At 37.5% G+C, this 27,051-nt stretch overlaps 1 protein-coding gene across 2 annotated transcripts in view; it reads right to left on the bottom strand.

Annotated features, from left to right (window-relative positions):
* Positions 1-27,051, bottom strand: part of RNGTT (RNA guanylyltransferase and 5'-phosphatase) — a 235,576-nt gene that overhangs the window by 178,228 nt on the left and 30,297 nt on the right. For both annotated transcript variants that reach the window (XM_060115193.1, XM_060115192.1), the window contains exons 7-8: positions 24,893-25,002; positions 23,232-23,333 (exon numbers count right to left, since the gene is read on the bottom strand). In XM_060115193.1, coding sequence (XP_059971176.1) covers positions 23,232-23,333; positions 24,893-25,002 — 212 coding nt within the window. The remainder of the gene's footprint in view (positions 1-23,231; positions 23,334-24,892; positions 25,003-27,051) is intronic.

Genomic DNA, 27,051 nt, shown 5'->3' with positions numbered 1-27,051 from the left:
ACACAAAACTACCTGGTTATATTACCTTCATCAGTTCATAACTGTCTGAAAACAAAGTATAGGTTAATAGTCAACTTACATAAATAAAAACATAACAATTTACCCTTCTAGAGCAAGATGCTTCTACCTCAAAGACTCAGTTTGAATACAACAGAGATATTTTTTAATATCTTCTAAGTTCATTTAAATGTTTTTCTTAATGGTCACCTGAAGTCCAAAATCCAAGAACTCTAAAACCATAACTGAATACAGACACAGTTGGATAAATCAATCTCTTCAAATCCTCAAAAGCGATAAGGTTAGCAAGAGAAAAATCTTAAGATACATCTTAAAGATTCAAACTGAATAACATTGGCTAAATGAGTTCCATCTAATTAGGGGGACAGGAGGATTTCTCTTGGTTTGTAACTATTTCCTTATGCTCAGAAATATGGCTTTTCGTCACATTAAAAAATACAAGGGACTACCCTGGCGGTCCAGTGGTTAACACTCCATGCTTCCACTGCAGGGGTGCAGACTCGATCCCTGGTCAGGAACTAAGATCCCACATGCCAAGTGCCGTGGCCAAAAAAAAAAAAAAAATTCAAGCCCACAACTGCTAATTAGGTATAGCCATTGAACAAACATGGTCTCTCTGGGATCCTCATCCTGAGAAACTGGAATAGATTCTTGCTACTTAAAGTGTGGTCCTTGGACCAGTAGCATTGGCATCACCTGGGAACTTGTTAAAAATGCAGAATCTTGGGCCCCATCCCAGACTCACTGAATCAGACTTATATTTTAACAAGATCCCCAGGCGATTCATATGCACATTAACTTGAAAAGCACTGGATTAAATAACCTCTAACCATCCTTAATACTCAAATTGCAAAGGAAAAGAGAAACGCCAAACAACAGAAGCCAAAATAAGCAAAAATAAATTAAAATTTTTAGAAACATATGAAAAAAAAGAGCTTCCACTAAAATGCCTGTTCAAAAGTTATAGTCAGTCGATTTTCCCTCTCTTCTTAGTTATAGAAATATTGTTTTGATACTGACTAGGGTAAAAGGAGCCGAGGATTAAAAAGAGAAGAGAAAGAAGACGAAGCAAGATCACAAGTTAGTTCCAATCTCAGTCTTCTAGTTTTCACATTTTACATTTTGCAACTTTTGAAACTCACTGTTGCCTACACTAGCTGAATGAATGCCAATATAACCTACTTTCAATAAAAGCTTTCACAAAGGCCCCCAAAAAGGTTCACTTAATCGTCCTTGAGCATAACTGAAAATGAGAAAAAAAAAGTGTTGCTATAGGGGCTTCCCTGGTGGTGCAGTGGTTAAGAATCCGCCTGCCAATGTAGGGAACACGGGTTCGAGCCCTGGTCTGGGGAGATCCCACATGCCGCGGAGCAACTAAGCCCGTGTGCCACAACTACTGAGCCTGCGCTCTAGAGCCTGTGTGCCACAACTACTGAGCCCGTGTGCCACAACTACTGAAGCCCTTGCGCCTAGAGCCCACGCTCAGCAACAAGAGAAGCCACCGCAGTGAGAAGCCCGCACACCGCCAATGAAGAGTAGCCCCCGCTCGCCGCCAACTAAGAAGAAAGCCCGCGCTCAGCAACAAAGACCCAACGCAGCCAAAAATTAATTAATTTTTAAAAAACAAAAAAAACAAAAGACACCCCTTTAAAAAAAAAAAACAAGTGTTGCTATAGGGGCTTCCTGTGCCTCCTGTCAGAAAACCCCCTTGAGGAGTCTCGGTTGGCTGGCTCTCTGTGACATTACCTCTTTCTTCCTCCAGTCACAGAAGTAGGTTGGCTGCTTCCCCTTCCGCAGCAACTATTCCTCAAGTGTTCACTTCCCTGCCTTCTGTATCGCTATGAAAAACACTCTCTTGCCATACTCTGTATTCCAAAAAGCAGCTCTTCTAAGTACCTCAAAGGCCACTGGGCTAACCTACTGATGCAGCAGTCCCAAGCGGCCTTCAACTTCAAGATGATTGAGGTAAAGGATCTCCCACCTTACAACTTCCTAACAACAACTCAAGAAGAAGTAGGCGTTGGTGTAACAGTCAAAATTTAAATCAAAAACTCATGGCTCAGAAACCCTTAAAACTCTTGACATGTTTAAAAATATATACTAACAGTTTCACCAGCCACCAGTACAATAATTGTCTTCCTTTAGTCCAAGCACCTTACTGCCCAGTGGCTAGAACTTAACAAAGACTCTGGATTGACAGGAATTATCAGGACAGTCTAGCTCAGACAGGCTGTTTCCGCTTCATGACTTCGTGCTGCTCCTCTTGCCCATGTTACTCACTCTCCACTAGTCATCTTCCTCCTAAGAATGCCTACGTTCCAGAGTCTACGTCACATCATTTATAGGAAATTATATTTCGCATTGTTCTCTCATGTATTCCCATTTTAATATTGCAATTAGATTTTCACCCATTTAAGGGCATGAACCATGTCTTAAATTTTCTTTTTTTAAATAGGTTCAAATTTTAAAAATAGAACTTTACCATGACTATGGAATTTCTCTTTAGAAAGTTAGAGTTCGGTTTATTTTATTTTAATGAATCTATTCATTTGGTAGAAGGTGTAACTATCAACAACACTTACCAAGCACTTCCTACATGTTAAGCATTATTCTAACTGCTTTAGATGAAATTACTTAATCCTATAACACCTAGGAGGTAGTCATTGTTGTTATCCCTATTTTTCAGATGGGCAGGTTGGGAGTTACAGGGGTTATATAACTTTCCTAAGGTCACATGACTAGTAAGTATGGGAACTTCAGGATTTGAACCCAGGTAATCTAGTTTCAATACCCAAGCTCTTAACCACTACACTATACTGCTTCTCAAAAACAGACCTGTTTTATAAGCTAATATACTTAAGTATTTTTGTTTTTTAGAATTTTATTGCATTATTACCTTTATATGTCCATGATTCTACTGACTATGCAGAATACCTAACATAGGCTCACAATCCCTCTTACCTGAAAACTTTGGAGTTAGATATACTCCCAAATTAAAAAAAAAAAATTTTTTTTGACAATCTTAAAATATACTAAAAATAAAATAAAATAGATACAAACTAATTTTCCTCTCAAAACTTTATTGCTATTGAAATTGACCACAAAAAAGAAAAAGAAATTGACCATACACTAACATATTTAATTTGGTGGCTCCAAGTACATCGTCAGAACAGTTATCATTTAAAACTTGTCAAAAATTAGAAATTTTATAAAACAAGCAACATCTTTTATGTGTATCTTAATTCCACTATATAACAATGAATCTTTTTCTTTTTCTTTTTTTTTTTTTTTTTTTTTGCTGTACGCGGGCTTCTCACTGCCGTGGCCTCTCCCATTGCGGAGCACAGGCTCCAGACGCGCAGGCCCAGCGGCCATGGCTCAAGGGCCCAGCCGCTCCGCGGCATGTGGGATCCTCCCAGACCCGGGCACGAACCCGTGTCCCCTGCATCGGCAGGCGGACTCTCGACCACTGCGCCACCAGGGAAGCCCTGAATCTTTTTCTTAATTATTTTAATGAAAGGGAAAGACCTAATCTACAAGAAACTTGAAATAATTTTACGTTTAACACAGATATTATACTTTACCATACATATTTTACTATAAAAATCCCATTATTTATTTTAAATGTATAAATAGACTAATAGCACCACTAGGTTATTTTTAAGAAAGATAATTAAAAACACACGTAGAAGATGCATAACATGAAGATGCTTGATTTTATTTAATACTGATTTATGCACATAGGGAAATATAAGTACATAAAATTATATCTAAGTGCACCAAATGTTTTAAATGACTTAATTTCCCAATTCATTAGTACGAAATGTTTAATGAATCACACTATTAGAAATTAACTGGTTCCCACTGGTCTTTGTTCATGTTCACATAAAATTACTGGGAAAAAGTCTAGATGCAACAATGTCAACAGCTAAATACTAAATACAGTACCTAACCTCTGAGATTACAAAATTAAATATAATATGGACTCGTCGTATTAAGGCAACTACCAAGGCCAGATCACAGAGTCGATTCAATGTGTAGTTGCTTAAAGTTTACAATTTAAGGAGCAATTTTATTTGTTCTCGTTATATACTGTATTCTGTGCCTCTAGCTACATTTACATTTTATCAGGCTAATATAACACTTAAAAGGCTTAAAAGCCATTTTAAATAATTCATGGGGAGACAGTTTAGTTCTCTGCCCAGGCAAAAATATTTTAAAAATTAAATTTTCTAAAGTCTAAGGTGTTACGAAAATAAAATTTGTCCAGAAAGGCTCACCTGCCCGCAAAAACAGCAGAAACAGTGGAGCTGGGCTGAAAGCCAGGAACATACTGTTCTAAGATGGGCTGCATATAAAATCATCAAACCAGGGCTTCCCTGGTAGCGCAGTGGTTGAGAGTCCACCTGCCGATGCAGGGGACACGGGTTCGTGCCCCGCTCCGGGAAGATCCCACATGCCGCGGAGTGGCTGGGCCCGTGAGCCACAGCCGCTGAGCCTGCGCATCCGGAGCCTGTGCTCCGCAACGGGAGAGGCCACAACAGTGAGAGGCCCGCGTACCGCAAAAAAAAAAAGAAAAGAAAAAAAAAATCTTCAAACCAGATCTCACAATTTAAAAAAGAGCTGTCAGAATTACTCATTTTCAATTTCTTTACCTAGTTCACAGATACTAATGCCTTTTGGGAATCAGATTACATGCAAACACTGAATATAGTTCCTAAAGAAAGTAAAGATACTATACGATGTATAATTTTAAAAAACAAAAGCATGTAGTTATAGAAATTTCTTTCCCAAAATGTAATTGGAGCATATATATCAAAATTGCTATTCTTCATATACCGTGTACAAGTCCAACGACTGCTCTACCCTTATGAACAAAATTTCACTATCTAAAACAGAAGAGTTACATTCAAACACAAAGTTTTTCTATAGACTCCTTTGCTCCCAACATGAACAACTCAGAGCAAAACCCATATGAGATAAAAGAGAATCTTCAAATCATTCTTTCATTTTCTGAGATTCCAACATAAGAACATCAGTTTCCTGAAGCAAACAAAACACTTTCAGAGACTTTAATGTGGCAAAATCGTTTTTACAAAAATAGGTCCAAAATGACATAGTCATCTACAAATATAATTCATATGCAATGCACAAAAGAACATGGCAACATTATCAAAACTGCCATGCTTTCAGTACTGTTGTATACATGATCCCACTAATCCTCACTAAGTTCTTAATAATCCCAAACTAGTATTTTGGGATGTATTAGATGTACAATGCATTGGGTAACAGAATTCTACTGCATCACAAAAGCAGCCTGAATTAAAGCTGGTCCTCTGCTGCCATCTAGTGCAGTCATAAAATGCCAAAACTAAACCAAAAATGACTGGAAAAAAACTTTTTGGTGATGAATCTGTTTAATAAATCATTAAAAATACTAGCTCAAAACATGGGCCTTAAATATCACTGCAGAAAACGCTACAAAAATATTTAATAATTTACTTTAAAATATGTGAGTGTAGGGATTTCCCTGGCAGTCCAGTGTTTAAAACTTTGCCTTCCAATGGGGGGGTGTGGGTTCGATCCCTGGTTGGGGAACTAAAATCCCACATGCCTTGTGGCCAAAAAACCAAAACATAAAAACAGAAGCAATATTGTAACAAATTCAATAAAGACTTTTAAAAAATGGTCCACATTTAAAATTAAAAAAACAATATGTGAGTGTATTCCCACAAATGTATTCTAGAGCATACAGAATAGAGCAATAAGTGGTTATAATAAACTATCAGGTAATAATTACTCATATGAAAAAAGCTACCTAGAATAATATTATCACAGTACTGTTTGTTATAAAAGCAAAAATTTCAAAACAATTTAAATTTTCAACCACACAGGACTTCTCAAATAAATTATGGTGCATTCAGGGCTTCCCTGGTGGCGCAGTGGTTGAGAGTCCGCCTGCCAATGCAGGGGACGCGGGTTCGTGTCCCGGTCCGGGAAGATCCCACATGCCACGGAGTGGCTAGGCCCGTGAGCCATGGCTGCTGAGCCTGCGCGTCCGGAGCCTGTGCTCCGCAACGGGAGAGGCCACAACAGTGAGAGGCCCACATACCGCAAAAAAAAAAAAAAAATTATGGTGCATTCATACAATGGAATACAATGATCCAGTATGGCTCCTTTTCCTCCCAAGACACTATCAAAATGATAACAAAGTTAGATTTTTTTAAAGTATAAAGCCATCAGGTGGTTTTCAAAATATGTCCACAACTCCTCAAACTCTTTGATATTCTTCCTTTTAAGAGGTGGAGCTAAATTTCCCTCCCCTTGAGTGTGGGCTGGATTTGTATCTCGCTCTCAGCAAAGAGAATATGGCAGAAGTGATTGTAAATAACTTTTGAGATTAGTTTAGATTATAAAAAGACTACTACTTCCATCCTGGATATCTTGAAATATCGTGGATCACTTGCTCTGGGGGAAGCTGGCTGCCATGTAGTAAGGACATTCAGGCAGCTGTGGAGAACCACATGGAATCCCAGAGTTAGTATGAAGACTGCTTTAAGCTGAAGACATTTGAGATTCAAGAGATGCAGAAAGAAGCGTTCCCAGAGCTTCCCTTATTTGACTAAAAGCAGAAACTTCTGGGAATGAGGCCACCATAAATCACCTCTTTGGAGCAGCTTCACTCCGAGGAAGGAGATTGAGAGTGAAACTATCTTAAAACCCCTCTCTGGGGGAATTTTACAGCCATGAAGAAGATGGAAAAGATCAATCACACCAGCATAACAAAGATTATCATAAACTTTCTTCTCTCCTGTTGTTATCCTAAATACAGGTTCTCCTAAAGAAACCCATTTGTTCTTCCCACAGAAGCCTTTTGCCTCCATTCCCTTCCCCCTATTAAGTTAGGTGTGTGTGTGTGTGTGATACACACACACACACACACACACACATATATATATATCCCCCTAACTTTAGACATTTAGCACATCACTTCTTTTGTGCACTCCCACAGGCATATGAATAAACTTCTTTCCTCTTCTTTCCTCAGTTTAATCTGCAAACTCCCAAACACTAAACATAGTGGGTACAAGTTTTTCCTCCCCACCCAGGCCTGCAAGGCAAGGAATGGAGGCCTCAGGCCAACAATCAGCAAAGAACTGAGGCCTGCCATCAACCACAAGAGAAAGCCTGGAAGTGGAGCGTCGAGGTGACGGCAGCCCTGTCCAACAGTGTGACAGCGACCTCATGAGAGACACTGAGCCAGAACGACCCAACTAAACTGTTCCCCAGAACCATGAGATCATAAATGTTTGTTGTTTTATGCTGCTAAATTTGAGGGGGTACTCTTGAGGTAATTTGTTAGGTAGGAATAGATAATAACTAATACAACACACAACAGTGAAGATAATGAAGGAAAGGAGGGAAGACCATCACTGGATGAACTAGTGCAATAAATTTCTGCTGGACAAGAAATCAATGGAGAAGTGCTGAGAAGCACTGCACAAAAGTAGCAACATCCACAAGTGGAGCTGCCTATTTTGAAAAATCCCAAAGAAGATCCAGACCCAGAAACATCAACTAACGAGAGTGACAATAGGGACTGAAAAAGAGAAATTGGTTATTTTTAACTAATGTAAAACAATTAAATCCCCACAACTCACAGACAAGACATACAGGTTAACCAACTCCTAAGCAATCAATCAATAAAACTGGAGGGCCCTTCTCTAAAGAAACTGAACCAAACCCTGAGGTAAAGCAACTACATGGGTAATGGTGCCCGGAAGTAAAGACCTCTCCAGGCAGTTGGACTGAAGGTCCTCCAGCACAACTGCTTATCATAAAGCAAAGGTCTCAAGCTGACAAACCCGGCCCACATTCACAGAATTTCTTCCAAGCAGTTTTTCTGCCTCATTTTTAAATGCAAACAGCCAACCAAGGATCATTGTACATTTAAGGAAAACCAGAAACATGAAGAAGAAAGATGATTCAAGAAAGAGAAAGTAACTCTATACCCTCCAGTTAGTATTCTTATAAGAGATTCAAAACTCTATCATGTCCATAAATTAAGAACAGGTTGGCATAAAAAGGTATAAGCAGAGATTAAAAATGCATGGGTACTCTTGAAATTTAAAAGCATAATTACTGAAATTAGTAATTTATTAGAAATATAGAAAGAAAATGAGAAAATCTCCCAGAAAGCTGAAAAGGAGACCAGGAGATGAAAAGTATGACAGAAAAGATAAGAGAAGAAAAAGAATCTAAGAATCTAGGTGGTGTAACAACCAACAGTAGGTCTAGAAGGAGAAAAGAGAAAAAAAAGAGAGAGAGAGGGCTTCCCTGGTGGCGCAGTGGTTGAGAGTCTGCCTGCCAATGCAGGGGACACGGGTTCGTGCCCCGGTCCGGGAAGATCCCACATGCCGCGGAGCGGCTGGGCCCGTGAGCCATGGCCGCTCAGCCTGCGCGTCCAGAGCCTGTGCTCTGCAACAGGAGAGGCCACAACAGTGAGAGGTCCGCATACCACAAAAAAAAAAAAAAAAAAAAGAGAGAGAGAGAGAGGAAATAAAATATCAGAGATAAGATAAAATTACCCTGAATGGAAGAACCCAGGTTTTCAGATTCAAAGAGATCACCAAGTACCAATGAATGGGAATGTTGGGGGGCGGCGGCGATCCACATAATTAGACATCACTGGAAAATTTTAGGACAAGAATAAAGAGAAAATTCTAAAAGTTTCCAGGGGCGAACCACTTACAAGGCACTAGAATCAGAATAATATCACACCTTTTATCAGTGGCAAAGGTTAATAGAAGAAATTGAAGTAAGGTTTTTAATATTCTTAGGGAAAATCATTTCTAATCTAAAATTTTATACACAAGCAAACTACTAAATTCAGGACAAGAGCAACAGCATTTTCATACACCTAAGCATGCTTATGGGTTACTTCCTATACATACTTTCTTAGGAAGTGATTTAAGGAGGTATTCCTGCAAAGTGACAGAAAAGAAAGGAAGGAAGGAAGGAAAGAAGGAAGGAAGGAGAGGGGAGGAAAGAAAAACATGGAATCCAGAAAGCTACATCCAACCACGATAAAAGTTGGGACCAGAGCTTTATACACAGGCTAGAAATCATAGAAAGCTCTAAAAGAGAAGTCTTTGGGATAACAAAAAATAATTGAAAGAAGAAACAGAATGACTAAAACCTTGAGAAAACTTGATTATAGGGTAAAGGCAATTATTCAAGTAAAAAAGAATCTATTTAAACTCAACAAAAGAAACAGTCTACTTGATGTGGCTGAGAAGGCATGACTGAACTCTGGGCCAGTTGGCTGTCTTTGGTGGTCAGCTCCATCCCTGCAGTTGTGTGCTCAGTGGATCTTGGTTTGAGAAGTAAGCAAATAACACTTCCCAGACTCCCTTGCCAGCTCTCTGGAAGGAGATTAGAAAAAAAGAGGAAGGGAAAAACCTATTGATCTGCTTCTAGCAGCATCTGTGGCAGCAGCCACACAATGACAGCCCAGCTCCTCAGGGGAGAGTCCCCTGGGAGTGGCTGCTGTGCAGCAGTGGTGAGTGGTCCCAGAGCAGCAGCGAGACAGGCAGTATAGTACCTCCTCCAGCACCTGGCCAGCAAGTGCTAACCAGGCTCCAACCAGAGGAAGTAGCAGCCTGCTGAACTCCAGGTGACCCTCTGGCTTCTCCATCCTCCCAATGCCCTTGTAACCAATTCTATGTAAAAAATTCCTGTGTGCTTGAACTATCAGAGTGATTTCTTTTTATGCTATGAAAAAGGAAATCTATTCCTTTCCACTAATCTAAACGATAGTTCCAGTGAGAAAAAAAAATTTTAAGTATTTGTCACCATTTAAATCAACCATACACTTACAGAAAACAAAAACCCTATGTTTAACAAACAGCATGTAAATGTAAACAGAGTTGACAATATTAAAGTTAGAACTGACATAACAGAAGTAGATGGAAGACAGAGAACTCTGAAGTCTGCATCTTAACAAAAATTAAGAAACACTACATTAGGGTTATTAGGATAAAGGGAAGATTAAATATACAGGCATGATCGATGAAGAACTAACAGTAATAGTTTACCTATGATGAGAAACTAGAAGAAAAGACAGGTGGGAACAGAGGTACCAGTGAGCCACATCCTTATGACCACATTAGGAACTCACCTAAAGTTAATTAATAAACAGCAACATAAACATATTATTTAGAGATTTGAGGATAACCACAAAATAAGTATAAAAAAAAACAAAAAAAGGTTAGAACTCCTGAACAATCATCGACAGGAAGAAACTGGAACTCACCAAAAAAGATACCCCACATCCAAAGACAAAGGAGAAGCCACAATGAGACGGTAGGAGAGGTACAATCAGAATAAAATCAAATCCCATAACTGCTGGGTGGGTGACTCACAAACTGGAGAACACATACCACAGAAGTCCACCCACTGGAGTGAAGGTTCTGAGCCCCTCGTCAGGCTTCCCAACCAGGGGGTCCGGCAACGGGAGGAGGAATTCCTAGAGAATGAGACTTTGAAGGCTAGCGGGATTCGATTGCAGGAATTCGACAGGTCTGAGGTAAACAGAGACTCCACTCTTGGAGGGCACACACAAAGTAGTATGCGCATTGGGACCCAGGGGAAGGAGCAGTGACCCCACAGGAGATTGAACCAGACCTACTTGCTAGTGTTGGAGGGTCTCCTGCAGAGGCTGGGGGTGGCTGTGTCTCATCGTGAGGACAAGGACACTGGCAGCAGAAGTTCTGGGAAGTACTCCTTGGTGTGAGCCCTCCCAGAGTCCGCCATTAGCCCCACCAAAGAGCCTGGGTAGGCTCCAGTGCTGGGTCGCCTCAGGACAAACACCAACAGGGAGGGAACCCAGCCCCACCCATCAGCAGACAAGTAGGCAGAAATGCACAGAAAACTCTTGCACTCCTATACACTAATGACGAAAAATCTGAAAGAGAAATTAAGGAAACACTCCCATTTACCACTGCAACAAAAAGAATAAAATACCTAGGAATAAACCTACCTAGGGAGACAAAAGACATGTATGCAGAAAACTATAAGACACTGATGAAAGAAATTAAAGATGATACAAACAGATGGAGAGATATACCATGTTCTTGGATTGGAAGAATCAATACTGTGAAAATGACTATACTACCCGAAGCAAGCTACAGATTCAATGCAATCCCTATCAAATTACCAGTGGCATTTTTTACAGAACTAGAACAAACAATTTCACAATCTGTATGGTGACACAAAAGACCCCAAATAGCCAAAGCAGTCTTGAGGGGAAAAAACGGAGCTGGAGGAATCAGACTCCCTGACTTCAGATTCTACTACAAAGCTACACTAATCAAGACAGTATGGTACTGGCACAAAAACCGAATTATAGATAAATGGAACAGGATAGAAAGCCCAGAGATAAACCCATGCACCTATGGTCAACTAATCTATGACAAAGGAGGCAAGGATATACAATGGAGAAAAGACAGTCTCTTCAATAAGTGGTTCTGGGAACCCTGGAGAGCTACATGTAAAAGAATGAAATTAGAACACTCCCTAACACCATACACAAAAATAAATTCAAAATGGATTAGAGACCTAAATATAAGACCAGACACCATAAAACTCTTAGAGGAAAACATAGGAAGAACACTCTTTGACATAATCACAGCAAGATCTTTTGATCCACCTCCTAGAGTAATGAAAATAAAAACAAAAATAAACAAATGAGACCTAATGAAACTCAAAAGCTTTCACAAAGCAAAGGAAACTACAAACAAGATGAAAAGACAACCCTCAGAATGGGAGGAAATATTTACAAATGAATCAATGGACAAAGAATTAATCTCCAAAATATATAAACAGCTCATGCAACTCAATATTAAAAAAACAAACAACCCAATCAAAGAATGGAAGAAGACCTAAATAGACATTTCTCCAAAGAAGACATACAGGTGGCCAAGAAGCACATGAAAAGCTGCTCAACATCACTAATTATTAGAGAAATGCAAATCAAAACTACAATGAGATATCACCTCACACCAGTTAGAATGGGCATCATCAGAAAATCTACAAACAACAAATGCTGGAGAGGGTGTGGAGAAAGGGGAACTCGCTTGCACTATTGGTGGGAATGTAGATTGATACAGCCACTATGGAGAACAGTATGGAGGTTCCTTAAAAAACTAAAAATAGAACTGCCATATGACCCAGCAATTCCACTACTGGGCATATACCCAGAGAAAACCATAATTCAAAAAGACACATGCACCCCAATGTTCATTGCAGCACTATTTACAATAGTCAGGTCATGGAAGCAACCTAAATGCCCATCAACAGACGAATGGATAAAGAAAATGTGGTACATATATACAATGGAATATTACTCAGCCATAAAAAGGAACGAAATTGGGTCATTTGTCGAGATGTGGATGGATCTAGAGACTGTCATACAGAGTGGAGTGAAGTAAGTCAGAAAGAGGAAAACAAATATTGTATATTAACGCATATATGTGGAATCTACAAAAATGGTACAGATGAACCGGTGTGCAGGGCAGAAATAGAGACACAGATGTAGAGAACAAACGTATGGACACCAAGGGGTGAAAGTGGTGGGGAGGGTGGTGGTGGTGGGATGAATTGGGAGACTGGCATTGACATATATACACTAATATGTATAAAATGGATAATAATAAGAACCTCCTGTATAAAAAAATAAATTAAATTAAATTCAAAAATTAAAAAAAAAAAGGTTAAAAGTAGTTGCGTTAGACCTCAGAGACACTGTGGGTTCATTTCCAGACCACCACAAATTAGCAAATATCACAATAATGTGGGGGAAAAAAAAACGTGGTTGCCTTTAGGGAGTAATACTGATAGACAGAAGGAGGGGATACGGAAGGGATCTCCATCATAAGTTTTCCAGTATTACTTGATTTATTTAACCATAAACAAGGATTACCTTAATAAACAATTTTATTTTAGTCGTCAAATAGGAAAATGTTTAATAAAATAGAAAAATATTTAGGAGCATTAATTAAAAATAGCAGATTACTAAACTATAAATCATAGATACTAAACAGCTTAAGTAGAAAACATATTTCCCCTAATAGAAGCTCCATTATGGCAGGGACCACTGTAATGTCCAGCATCTAGAATGGTACATGGCATACATAATACACACTAAAAATTACTGTGGAATGAATTCATTTTCACTTAACAAAATAATATATATAGACAGAGACACAGGTCTGAAAATATACACACCAACATTAGCAGCAACATCTCTAACCGGTGAGATTATGGCTGCTTTTCATTTTCTTCCTTTTCCTTAACTTCACTTTCTAGGTTTTCCACAATGAATACAAAGCAATTTTATAATGAGGAAAAGTATTTTTAAAGCCACTATCATTTTTTCATTAAACTTTTTCATTTTGTGACCAGAATCACAAAAGAAACCAAAAAAACAAGACATTTTACATATATATATATATATATATATATATATATATATATATATATATATATATTCCAAGTTAGAAAAACTCACAACTATTAATAATGGAAAATGTTTAGTAAGGTATAAACATATTCACTGATCTTGACCTAATTAAGAGGATCTGAAAATCTTTCAAGGTAACAGAATACTGCAAAATTACTATTCATTGCATTAATCAGGTAATTATTTCCAATACTGGTTAACAAATCTCATGAATCTATCTGTTCTGAGGCTAAGAAGCCTCTGTTAGTTATTTTAATTAGTTACTTTTCGATTAAGTAGCTCTGTTCATAATGAGAATACAGAGTATCGTTACACTTCAAAGTGTAAAATCAAATGATATATTCATTTGCACTAACTACCATGAATGTTACAGGTTATGCTTTTTAGAACTTCGTAGCCATGCACAAGTTAAGTATGTAAAATACAGTATCCTTTTAACTGGTCTTCAATGGGAGAGAGTAAAAAGCCACATTGATTATTCAGATTTACCTTGATCTGGAATAAAATGTTAAAGCCACTTAAAATGGTTTGGGCAGCACTTACATATCAAAGGGGCTGAAAGGTGTGAAAATCATTTTGATTTTTATAAAACAATCAGTCTTCATGAGAAGAGAAGACCAGAAGAAATATTCCAAAGGCTTTGTTTCATTTTACATTTGCCCTGTGACCTGGCTGATTACTTTTGATTTTCTTTTGTATAGGGCACACATTCTTAAAAGATCAATTACAATTCTTTCAAACAATTTTTCACTGATTCACAGAGAGGAACAGATTTGTTTTCTCTTTTTTACCCAACCTAGTACTTAGCATTTCTACAATCACACATAATGGACTAGAGCATGTGAGCAAATAACCAGTTCTTAAAGGATAGTGGAATTATGAAAAACTAAGTATGAAAATCCCCTTAACATCTCATCCAAGAGGTAGCTGTAGAGCTGAGATGCGAGTCGGGGCAAATGTCCTCCAGTGAGGTCAGTAGCACTATGCAATACTAAATAATAAATGGGTCTGTATCTCTTCTTTATTCCACTATCAAAGGTAAACATCCATCTAGGACACCCATTATTATACTCCTAAAATCAAAATGAGCACTCATATTTCATATGGAATATCAAGTAATGCTCCTTAGCAGTTTTTTGTTACCTCTCCTTATTTATTCCGCTTTGTACTATACATACTTCTACTACATCTCTTACTGCATCTTAAAGCTGCTTCAAGGGCAGGAATTGTATTTTGTTTACCTACAGTGTCTTGTATCATCTTTCAGACCTTCTAACTCCTATAGTAGCTTCATAGTTATCTACTAAAGCAATAAATATGATTTCTGCAAAGATACTGATTTTCCCATTAAGTGAAAGGTGCAATGCAATTCCAATTACCATCACAAAGCAATTTGAAGGAAACCTGATAAAAGTTTTCTACAGTTTATAACAGAACAGCATATATCGTATCCATTTATATGGAGGGAAGGCAGCAGCAGGCAGGAAGATGGAGGCATAGAGTCCAGAGAACCAAACCTCCAACTCTTAACCTTGATCATCCCAAGGTGTGGGATAAAAGTTCTCACGGGGAGAAGTTTTCCTCTCCCTATATAAGGAAGACATCACCAGAATAAGCGTATTTTAAGATAAAAATTCACCTATAAGAATAAAACAGTAAAAATAACCAAAGAAATAGTGAAGAAGAATAATGAAGACAATATCCGGCAACACAGGAAAAAATACATGTATAAAGCAAGACCATGGTAAAGATCCTAGGCTCTGGAGCCAGACCACCCACATTCAAATCCCAGTCCTGTAACTCACATAACTGTGTGGGCTTGGAAATCTCCCTTGCCTTTACATGCCTCATTTTCCTAATTCATAAAAGGGGGATAATAATAGTACCTACACCTCACAGAGTTGTGCACAGTACATGAGATATTCTGTATAAAATACTCAGACCGATGTCTAGTATACCTAAGTGCTCAATACGTGTTATCTGTTAAAATATAATTGCCGCCATAGCCAAAAGAAACTTGTGTAACCGACTGATGTTTCCCAAAACGCTAATTAAATCAATAACAAATTTCATTTCCCAACTGTCAACCTGGCTACATTATTACTTATAGTAAATGAAACTACCCCAAACTGCCAAGGATGCAGTGAAATGGGCTCTTTCAGGCAATGGTGTTTGAGGGTGTAACATACAACTTTTGGCAAGAGGTGTCAAGGAGTTTAGAAGTTTCCATACTCTTTATCCAAGTAATATTATTTTCATCATAAGCTATACCAAGATGGGTATAAGGAGTTATTTATAAAAGAAAAAACTGTAAACAGTCCAATGCCTCAATAATAGAGAGCAAACAATTTTATCTTGGCAGTAATTAAGTAATATCTTTTTTTTAACATCTTTATTGGAGTATAATTGCTTGACAATGGTGTGTTAGTTTCTGCTTTATAACTAAGTGAATCAGCTCTACATATACATATATCCCCATATCCCCTCCCTCTTGCATCTCCCTGCCACCCTCCCTACCCCACCCCTCTAGGTGGTCACAAAGCACCAAGCTGATCTCCCTGTGCTATGCAGCTGCTTCCCACTAGCTATCTATTTTACATTTGGTAGTATATATAAGTCCATGCCGCTCTCTCACTTTGTCCCAGCTTATCTTTTAAAGTATGTTCTAAAAATGGAAAATGCTCATGTTAAGATAAAAAAATAAAAATAATCATATTAAACAGGTTAGTTCTAATTACCTGCTAAGTCCAGCAAAACCTCTGGCATATGGTAGATGTTCAATAAATATTTGCTGACTGTATGAATAAATATTATTCTTCTCATATATTTGGGTCCTGGAGCCTAGCTCTATTTTAAAATATATGTATTTACAAATATTAACAAAAAAAGGATTTTCTTTTAATGTTTCAAAGTTCCAGATGTTTGCTACCCCTAGAATATGGGCAACCCCAAATTCTAATCAGGGATTGCACCAATGTTTGCAACAGAGGTTTTACCTATATCCGTTTAGCTCTAAGAGTTCTCTAGCCAGATTGGTAATGAATTCAGTTGATTTTCATCCTTAAGTACCATTTCAGAGACAGTACCTCTATTAAAAAGTAGTAACTTTCACATTGATAAGTAGCTTAATTAAAGAAACTAATATTTAAAGGAACTTTTTATCCTTTAGTAAATCCTAAAGATGTGACGAGCTGACATCTATCTCAAAAGTTTGATTTTAAAATATTAGATTGTTTTTGTCCTATACCTACTTTTCTTCTTGTACAATAACTAACTCACACCCTAAGAGAATTCTGAATGTATTCTGAGAAACCAAATGTTGGTTACCATGTAAAAATGATTTTCCAAGGAGTCTTAAACTATGACACCAATAACTAACGTTTATTGAATGCCATAATAATAAACATTTTACATGAATCTCCTTTAATCAATTAATGGACAAATTCTCAGCTGTATCCTTAACTCAGTGGCTGGCTAGACACTGCTGGTTTAGTCACTGATTTTTAAACTGTGTTCAGCCGGGCACTAAGGGCCATGGCTCCTGAACCTGGCTGGAAATCAGAATCAGCTAGGGTTGCTTTCAAAAACACAAATTCTCAAAGCCTACTAAGGTCTACTGAATGTGGATCTCTGAATTTTTTTTTTTTTAATGCAAGCTTAATATGATGGTAATACAATCATGATGATAACGTAACCCAAACATCCAATGGCGTTTGGGACTTGCTGCCCTAAAAAAGTTCCATGGTGACCTTAGAGACCACCCAGAGTGCAACCCCACATGCTGCCGCAAAATGTTCACCAACCAAAGCAGCCCCACTTTTGTCTGTTTTATATAATGGGGGTCCAAGTAAGATTTGGGCTTGGAGAAGAAGTAAGAGTAAAATGAGTTCCGCTACTTTCTCTTTTTAACCAGTTTACTACCAGATATCATCCGCTATAGCTTTAGATCAGTAAACAGTGCTTCTGATTGACTTTTAATCACTCCTTGTTTGTCTCCCTTCTCCATGATAAAAAAAGGAACACAGGAGTTATGGCTTTACTGTGTTCCTCTCTGATGCAAGAAAAACTGGCCTGGAGCCCTCACAGTAGTTCTAATGAAACTACCGTCAAAAAACAGAGCTGGAGGGCCTCCCTGGTGGCGCAAGTGGTTGAGAGTCCGCCTGCCGATGCAGGGGATACGGGTTCGTGCCCCGGTCTGGGAGGATCCCATATGCCGCGTAGCGGCTGGGCCCGTGAGCCATGGCCGCTGAGCCTGCGCGTCCGGAGCCTGCGCGTCCGGAGCCTGTGCTCCGCAACGGGGGAGGCCACAACAGTGAGAGGCCCGCATACCGCAAAAAGAAAAAAAAAAAAAAAAAAAAAAAAACAGAGCTGGAGTCTCCAAATGATGTAATCTGGTTTTTGATTATCATCAGAGGTATGATGCTAAACTTTCAGTAAATCCCTAAATTAGTTGACTACATAATGAAGAAAAACTACCTTAAACCATATTTTAGAAGCCCAAATTCTAGAATACAGAACACTGAAGAGAAAAAAAAAAAAAAAGCTAGAGAACAAAAGACCAGGGTTATACTGATGATTTTGCCACTGTCTAGTTACATGATTAAAGCAAATATTTTTTTTTTTTTTTTTTCTTTTTGCGGTATGTGGGCCTCTCACTGTTGTGGCCTCTCCCGTTGCGGAGCACAGGCTCCGGACGCGCAGGCCCAGCGGCCATGGCTCACGGGCCCAGCCGCTCCGCGGCATATGGGATCCTCCCAGACCGGGGCACGAACCCGTATCCCCTGCATCGGCAGGCGGACTCTTAACCACTGCGCCACCAGGGAGGCCCTAAAGCAAATATTTTATTTTATGTATTCTGCCCCCTTGAACACATCCACAAAAACGCTAAGTCTCCCTAGAATAGTTCAAAAATTAAAAATCCTTTTCCGGTATAACTTTATTTACTACTGAGTTTCTAGATATTAGATATAATGTTATGGCTCTAATTAATACTTATGAGGAAATAAAATAGGAGATAAATTCTTTTAATAGCAATATTCAGTCAAAGTTCTTATGTTATATATCATAAAAAACTACTTACTTTGCAGTCAAAAGAAAATTAGGGCTAAACAGAAATTTATATTTCCTCTGATCTCTTCTCTCAAGTGGAACTGAAAAATAGCTAAGTGAACAAATCTAAATTATGGCAGTATAACATCACTTAATTGCTCATAATTTGATTTACTCATTCTGTTCCTAAATGGCATAAAACATTGTTTGTAGTTCACTGAAAATTATTCCAGAGACATCTAAAACCTCTTTAATATTCCTCTCAGTATATAAAACTTTTCTAGCATGGCGTCTCATTACCTTGTCCACACTATTTATTCCTGTCTGAACATTCAGCTCCACTCGTTAGAATAAACATCTGCTACATACATTAATGAGATACATATCAAAGGATCCAAGCAAGTTACTAACTACCTGGGGTAATTACACTGTTCTGTATAAAGTCCATTAGAGCAGTAAATACAGAAGCTCCCTAAACATATTATAAATAGTTTATCCATACAACAGCTGTTTCTACAAGTCACCAAGTACATTTGTCAGGACATATACAGCATGACCACACATCGAGCACTCAGTTATAACAAAGGCAGAGGACATGATTTTTTATGAGGAAAAAAAAAGACTTAATTTACCTTTCGAATTTATACATTTAGTGAATTGCTTACATAAAAAATCCTATCAAAGTACCAGGCACTAAGCAATAACTTACAATGAATGAGAAGAAAAATTTATTTCAACTTTTACAATTTACTGAAGTAAATTTTAAAACAAAAATATCTTTATATTAAACTTATATATCCCTACCTTAAGTTCACTTTTACACTTTCTTATAAAGAAAGGAAAGATCATTTGAAATGTTAAGATAGTCTTTTTTCAGAATGTATTCAATAACAGGTTGGCAAAAGGGCCAAATCTGCCAACCACCTGTTTTTGTAAATAAAGTTTTATTGGAACACAGTTCTGCTTACTTGTTCTGCTCATTTGTTTATATGAGAGCAGCAGGAGACAGCTGCTTTTGCACTATAATGGCAGAGTTGAGTAACTGAGTCAGTAAAAATATTTACTATCTGGCCCTAACGGAAAACATTTGCTGAACCATGAATTAGGTGAAAAACTTAAAGATGGGGGTTCTATCTTAAGCATTCCTGATCCATTCAGCAGTTGACACAGAGCCCTGGAGGTAACGAGCTTTCAATATAATTTCTGAATGAATGAAAGAAGGGAATTCCCAGACCAGGGTTCAGGAAGAATGAATCTGTCTATAATTTCCTCCAAGGAGCATTAGACAAGTGTATCTCACTTACTTAAATAGATGTGTTATAAAAAGCTGACTATAAATTACATTTCCATAAATGCCTAAGTGGCTTTTTTTTTTAATTCCTGCAATAATTTTCCTTGTAAGCCAAGTACCACATTTACCTTGTATATTCAGTTTTCCTTAAAGCAGGGATGCTTGTATATGTGTGTGTGCGGAATATATATATTCCGCACACACACATATACATATATACATACATACATATACATAAAATATATATATAAAATACATGCACAAGTCAGAAGATAAGTATATGCATGTGTAAATCAGTAGCTATCTTTTACTGAGTGTCTACTGTATGCTAATTGTTTTAAATTACTTTATTTAATCCTTTTACAAACAACTCTATGGGGGTAATGGATCACCCTTATCTTACATAAATCCAAACAAAAGTTCTTTCTTAGGGCCATCTAGCTTTATTCTGCCCTAGTGTATCATTTTCCTTGAACTATGCTTTTTTTTTTTTTTTTTTTTTTTTTGCGGTACGCGGGCCTCTCCGGTTGCAGAGCACAGGCTCCGGACCCGCAGGCCCAGCGGCCATGGCTCACGGGCCCAGCCGCTCCACGATATGTGGGATCTTCCCGGACCGGGGCACAAACCCGTTTCCCCTGCATCGGCAGGCGGACTCTCAACCACTGTGCCACCAGGGAAGCCCTGGTTTACATTTTTGTTTGGAAATTAAATGGGACAAAGAGTTGTGATCTTTTAAATTCTCAAAAATTTCACAACTACCATTAGTGTTTCCATATCTTTCATGTAAAGACATTGACAGCTTTTCAATTGGACTAACTCATCCAATAAACATTTACTGAATGCCTACCACGTGCCAGGCACTATTCTAGGCACTGGGGACACAATGATTAAAAAGACAAAAGTCCCAGACCTCATGAGGTTTGCTTTCATTATGATTATCAATTCACTACAAGGCTTTTGCTTGTCTATTACAAATTAGTCCCATAGCGTTACTTTTTTCTTATGGCAAACCTACTCTGAGTTATTTTCTTTTACTTTATTATTTGCACTACAATAGTAGTTACAAACATATTAATATTAAAATCAAGTTGTATCTGCCCCACATATGTCTCATAAAGAGACATATGTCTCTTTATGTATCTTTTAAAGTCACCACAAGTTAAATGTAGATGAAGACAGCATGATACAAAAGGTATGATTATCACTTTGACATTCAAAAACCTCTCATAAAAATTAAATGCAGGGGCTTCCCTGGTGGCGCAGTGGTTGGGAGTCTGCCTGCCAATGCAGGGGACACGGGTTCAAGCCCTGGTCGGGGAGGATCCCACATGCCGCAGAACAACTAAGCCTGCAAGCCACAACTGCTGAGCCCACATGCCACAACTGCTGGGGCCTGCGTGCCTGGAGCCCGTGCTCTGCAGCGGGAGAGGCCACGGCGGTGAGAGGCCCGCGCACCGCAGTAAAGGAGTGGCCCCGGCTCACCACAACTGGAGAAGGCCAGCGCACAGCACCAGAGACCCAATGCAGCCAAAAATAATATAAATAAATAAATAAATTTATTTTTAAAAAAAATTAAATGCAACCTATATCATCTTCAAAACACCTTTAAAAATTAAAAATGTGAAAAGCAGATCTTAAAGAGATATACCTTCTTTCCCATTTTCATTGTAACGTTATTCACAATAGTCAAAATATGAAAACAACCTAAGTATCCACCAAGAAATGAATAAACAGATGAATAGATAAAGAAGATGTGGTATGCATATATATGTATATATAGATATATATACACAATGGAGTATTATTCAGCCACGAGAAAGAAGGAAATCCTGTCATTTGTGACAACATAGATAGAATTTGAGGGCATTATGCCAGGTGGAATAAGTCAGACAGAAAGACAGATACTGTATGATATCACTTATATGCGGAATCTAAGAAGCTCATAGAAACCAAGACTAGAATGGTGGTTACCAGGGGGGTGGGGAAAATGGGGAGGTGCTGGTCAAAGGGTACAAACTGCCAGTTATAAGACAAATAAGTTCTGAGGATCTAATGCACAACATGGTAATTATAGTTAAAAATACTGTATTACATACTTGAAAATCGCTACAACCACAGATCTTAAATGTTCTCACCACAAAAAAGAAATGGTAATTATGAGAAGTGAAAGAGATGTCAGCTAACACTACAGCAGTAACCACTTTGCAATATATAAGTGCATCAAATCAACAAGTTGTACACCTTAAACTTACATAATGTCATGTCAAATTATATCTCAATAAATCTGGAAAAAAAACTAAAGTATACATACATGTGTGTGCGTGTGTGTATATATATACATGCACTCCTCATTATTCTAATTATATGTGTGTGTTTGTATATATAATACATACACTCCTAATTATTCTAAAACATTTTCTTCACTATGAAAAAGTTAATAGGACTTCTATATTAATATCTATATATGTACATATATGTGCATATGTGTGTATATATATATACATGCAATGTATACATACATTTCTAATAATTAGGAATGTATGTATACATTGCATGTATATATATATATATACATATATGCATGTACTATATATACATACATGCATATATATACACGCACTCCTAATAATTCTAAAACATTTTCTTCATTATGAAAAAGTTAATAAGAGTTCTATACTAATCTGTTAAAATAGTTATTTCAATTATTATAACACTTGCTGAATGAATAAATAATATAGCAAAGCTATAAAAAATGGATTACAAAAGAGAAGAAAAAGTTTAATGTTATTGAGGAAGCAACTTTATGTTTTAATACTAATAAATATTTTTAAATGTAGGAATATGAAATTTGAAGCTAAGCTTTGTTGTAAGAATACAACAACCTTAAGAGTGTATAAAATTACAAAAAGTATTAGCAAGGATTAAGAGAAAAAGAAAACTATCGAAGGAACAAAATACAGAGTGAATCAGGGAGACTTGGTAATTTTTAGATTATAAACCGATAATACATCTGTTAATTTTAGAAGTGTCCAACACCATTAAAGACAAGGTGGCAGGCAGCAAACATACCAAAAAGCACAGTATTATTAAGAAAAAATACTTCCAGATTTTAATTTGGTATAGATTCATGTCAAACTAACATAACTCTGAAACCAAAAATTTAGCAGAATGAGAGTTATAATTGTTGTACACAGCTAAGAATACTAGCAAAACAAAAACTATACGATATATGGAACATACTTATTTTGCTGCTCAAGTCACTCCCAGGAATACAAACCTTCCCTAACAACAAAGCAATGTTCTTCAAGCATTCAGGTTAGTAGTGTAACTTTGTTAAGAAATCTAACTTACCGTGTACCATCTGCTTTCCAGCTTACTTTATATGGCTTCTGCTCCAAAAGTTTAATATTTTGCTTGTCCATGGAAATAGGCTGTGCTCCAGGGAATCCAGACCTTAAAGAAGAACACCGTATTACTATTATGGCTGGTGTCCATACAAAGCAATACATGTCTTAAACCAAGCTCACCTGAGTCACACATTTAGCACAATGTTTTCCCTATCATGAGATTAATGTCAATTGGAATAATATCAGCTTTCACAAAAATGCTACCAAAAGGTTATCATTTTCTTGACATTTTAGAACTCAAGTTAACAGGATCATAATTGCCACTGCAAACTATGACTATCGGGCTAATTTTTAAATATTAATACACATGATCTAAACAGTAAAGCACATACTGTTTACAAGTCTTTGTGTATCTACAAGTCTTTTACTTCAGGAAGAAGTTTAAATCTTGCCTTGACTATCTTACATTGCTCTAGACCCCATATTCCTCTATCATGACACTGCCAACTTGGCATAACTTTGCAGGGTTGGCAAGTTTCTCCTCAAAAGATGCCCAGAAGTGACAAAACAGGAGAAATTCAGGTCGAGATTAAAGTACACTGGCAAAGGTTTCACACAACACTAAAACTGATAGCACTTCATCATTTACATTTTTTAGTTAAAATTATTTCTAGTTAATTGATCTGTATGTATACCAGTCCAAAAGTTCTTTATATTAGGAATTTTTAACAATAATCCTGTTTCATCATGTTCCAGCTGTATTACAATTTTCTGCCACAGATAGCAATGATCAACAGAAATGACCATAGACCAAGACCTGAGAGCAACGAGCAGTGAACTCTCTCTTGAATCCTCTCCCATGAAATGTCTGACAAATATCTTCAAGTCATGGTAAGGGGCAGAACATATTTAAAGCTGATTCTCCCAGGTTTCTGATGACAGAAAAACTGGAAAATAAGGCACATTCAAGTTTCACCTCTTCTCTCTTAATAAAATGATATGGGCAACTAAAACATTAATCAGCAACAGTGGGACTTCCCTGGTGGCATGGTGGTTAAGAATCCACCTGCCAACGCAGGGGACACGGGTTCGAGCCCTGATCCCACATGCCACGGAGCAACTAAGCCTGTGCACCACAGCTACTGAGCCTGCGCTCTAGAGCCCATAAGCCACAACTACTGAGCCTGCATGCCACAACTTCTGAAGCCCATGCTCCACAACAAGAGAAGCCACCGCAATGAGAAGCCCGCACGCCGCAACGAAGAGCCCCCACTCGCTGCAAGTAGAGAGAGCCTGCATACAGCAACAAAGACCCAATGCAGCCAAAAAATAATAATAATAAATTTTTTAAAATAATAATAAAAAAATCAGCAACAGTAGAATCAATCTCACAAAACAAATACCAGAAAGTGACAACAGTAATTTTCTATTCCATTAGGAAGACATGGGTGTCATCTAATTTTGACTCAAAAGTCTGGTTATTACACTGTTTATCTTGAGAAAAATCTGATAAACTCTTGCTTGACATGTTTTTAAGAACTCTAGGTAAACACAGAAACTTCAAGGGGCAAAGAGGCTAGGACACTGTTTGCATTAATGTTAAGTATTGCAGAATAAGAATAAATTTTACTTAAAACTTTAATTAATACTGAAAATGTTTATTACCCTTCCCAGCCACAGAATTGATGACACTTCTGTTGTACCTCTCCTAACTTTGGTTGAGTTGTTACTTGAGTTACACCTTTAACAGTTATGCCTTCCAAAAAAATAGCACCCTGAAAATAAAAGGAAGAGAAAAATACATTAGAGTTCAAATCCATTTACAAAGACCAGACTGAAAGATACATTTATTTTCAGAAATCTGAGCAAATATATGCAACAAATGGTCTGCTACAGGAGGTTCTACAAACTCCCCTGGGATTGTACACTAGTTTTCCTTAATCCAGCATATGATTTTCAATGCACATATACAGGTCAGTGTCTATATCATGTTGTCAAAGCATCTATGGGTACTACTCAGTAATCATAACAGCAATAATATCTTACCTACCATTTACTCAGAGCCAGGCAAAGTATCTGGCATTTTACAAACAGTTTCTCTAATCCTTATAACAATTCTGAAAAGTACATGCATTATATTTATCTCACAAATGACTAAACGAGGCATAAAGATTTTATGTAATTTATTCAAGTGGTAAAAACAGAATTTGAACCCAGGTCTATACTATACCATTCACCAATGATTCTCCATTCACCAATGAGTCTCATTTGGGGAAGGGGGTGAGAAGTGTCACTGATGGAGTTTGGATTTTGAGATAAAAACCTACAATACGTACCTTTGTAAACTAGAATAAGAGTATAACAGTAGACAAAGCAGCTAAGCTACAATCATTGGATGTATCAACATAAAAACTAAATATTACTCATCACTGAATTTTTAATCTAAATTCTTTAACTCGGAACTACATAAAATGTCTTATTGTATTTCACCCATTTCACAGCTAGTATATTTTTAGAATATCACAGAGAAGTGAAGCAGATGGAGAATTTATATATCCAATAATAAAGAACACCCCTGGAAATTTTAAAGACTAAAAAAATAGTCTAGGTTCATTTACAATTACTTTGAGACCCATAAGATGGTTGGCATCAGTCTCAAGAAAAATCTTTAAAACAACTCTAGCTGTTAACGTAATTCGGGAATAAAAAATATGGTCTGCAAGCTACAATGATCAACATTCTGGCAAAGATTTGGCAACCTGAACTAGTTGGGAAGGAAAAAAAAAAAAAAAGAACACAATATTTAGTCCACATACATCCCTGTCAAATTTAGAAGAGTCCTAAAGTCAATCCAGCAGACTACTTTTTGCCCCTAATTCTGAATCATATTTTACAGTTATCTAAAATGTCGTCTACCTTGTTTTCCTTAAAGAGAGGTTCCATGAGCCACAGGATCAAAGAATACCATTCCTCTCCTATTACACCATAACCTCTCTTTATCAGCCAATGAAATTCCTGTTTTAGAACCATTTCTACCATTAAATATAACAACTAAAGAAAATTTTCAAAGGAAAGCTTAACCAGGTGGATAAGTTTTTTTAACATATTTAGTAATTGAGATACTCATAACTTCAATATCCTGATAAAATTACATCTTGTATATACTAATTAAAAAAAGAAAGCATTATCTTTATTCTGAAGGTACTAATAGCACAGAATTTTTTTTAAGTTTTACCAATAACCTTCCCTGTAAACTCAACCTTTTGCATGAACACCCTGTACCCCATGTCTTAACTAGAAGCTAGCTCTGCACCAAGAAGACCACTCACTTTTCTCTTAAGTGGAAGCTACTCATTCTCCCACTGCCCACGTCCCATGGTAGTAGTGTAAACAATTCTCTTATATCCTCACTGCTTTCCTGGCCTCTTTCAAAAGTTCCTCTTCCATTCAGACTCATTCAGCTACATCACACAGCTAGATGTCAGGTAGAGCAAACATCCACTGTGGTTGGTTGCACAATGGCTCTCTTTGTGGATGGGATGCCTTCCCCACCCACAAGCCATGTTACATGACATTCAAGATACAATGCCACTCCAGCCAAAGTTGATGGGACCATGAGTGAACCCCTAACTCTATCTGAACCTATCAGGTTCTCTCTTCTGGTAACTTGGAATTTGGACTCAGAAAGTCTCCACATGTGGCAAAAATGATAACACGTAAGCTTAGACATAGGACATTAAATATCCCTTGTAAACAAAGAATCAGAAATCTCCCAGGTAGACAAGGAATCAGCTATATTCCTGCGCTTGAGCTGCACCCATTTA

Source organism: Mesoplodon densirostris, chromosome 12 (genome assembly GCF_025265405.1).
Source record: "Mesoplodon densirostris isolate mMesDen1 chromosome 12, mMesDen1 primary haplotype, whole genome shotgun sequence".
In the NCBI taxonomy this organism is placed as follows: Eukaryota; Metazoa; Chordata; class Mammalia; order Artiodactyla; family Ziphiidae; genus Mesoplodon; species Mesoplodon densirostris.
The sequence above is the reverse complement of the archived record's forward strand: the minus strand, read 5'-3'. Positions and strand labels throughout refer to the sequence as shown.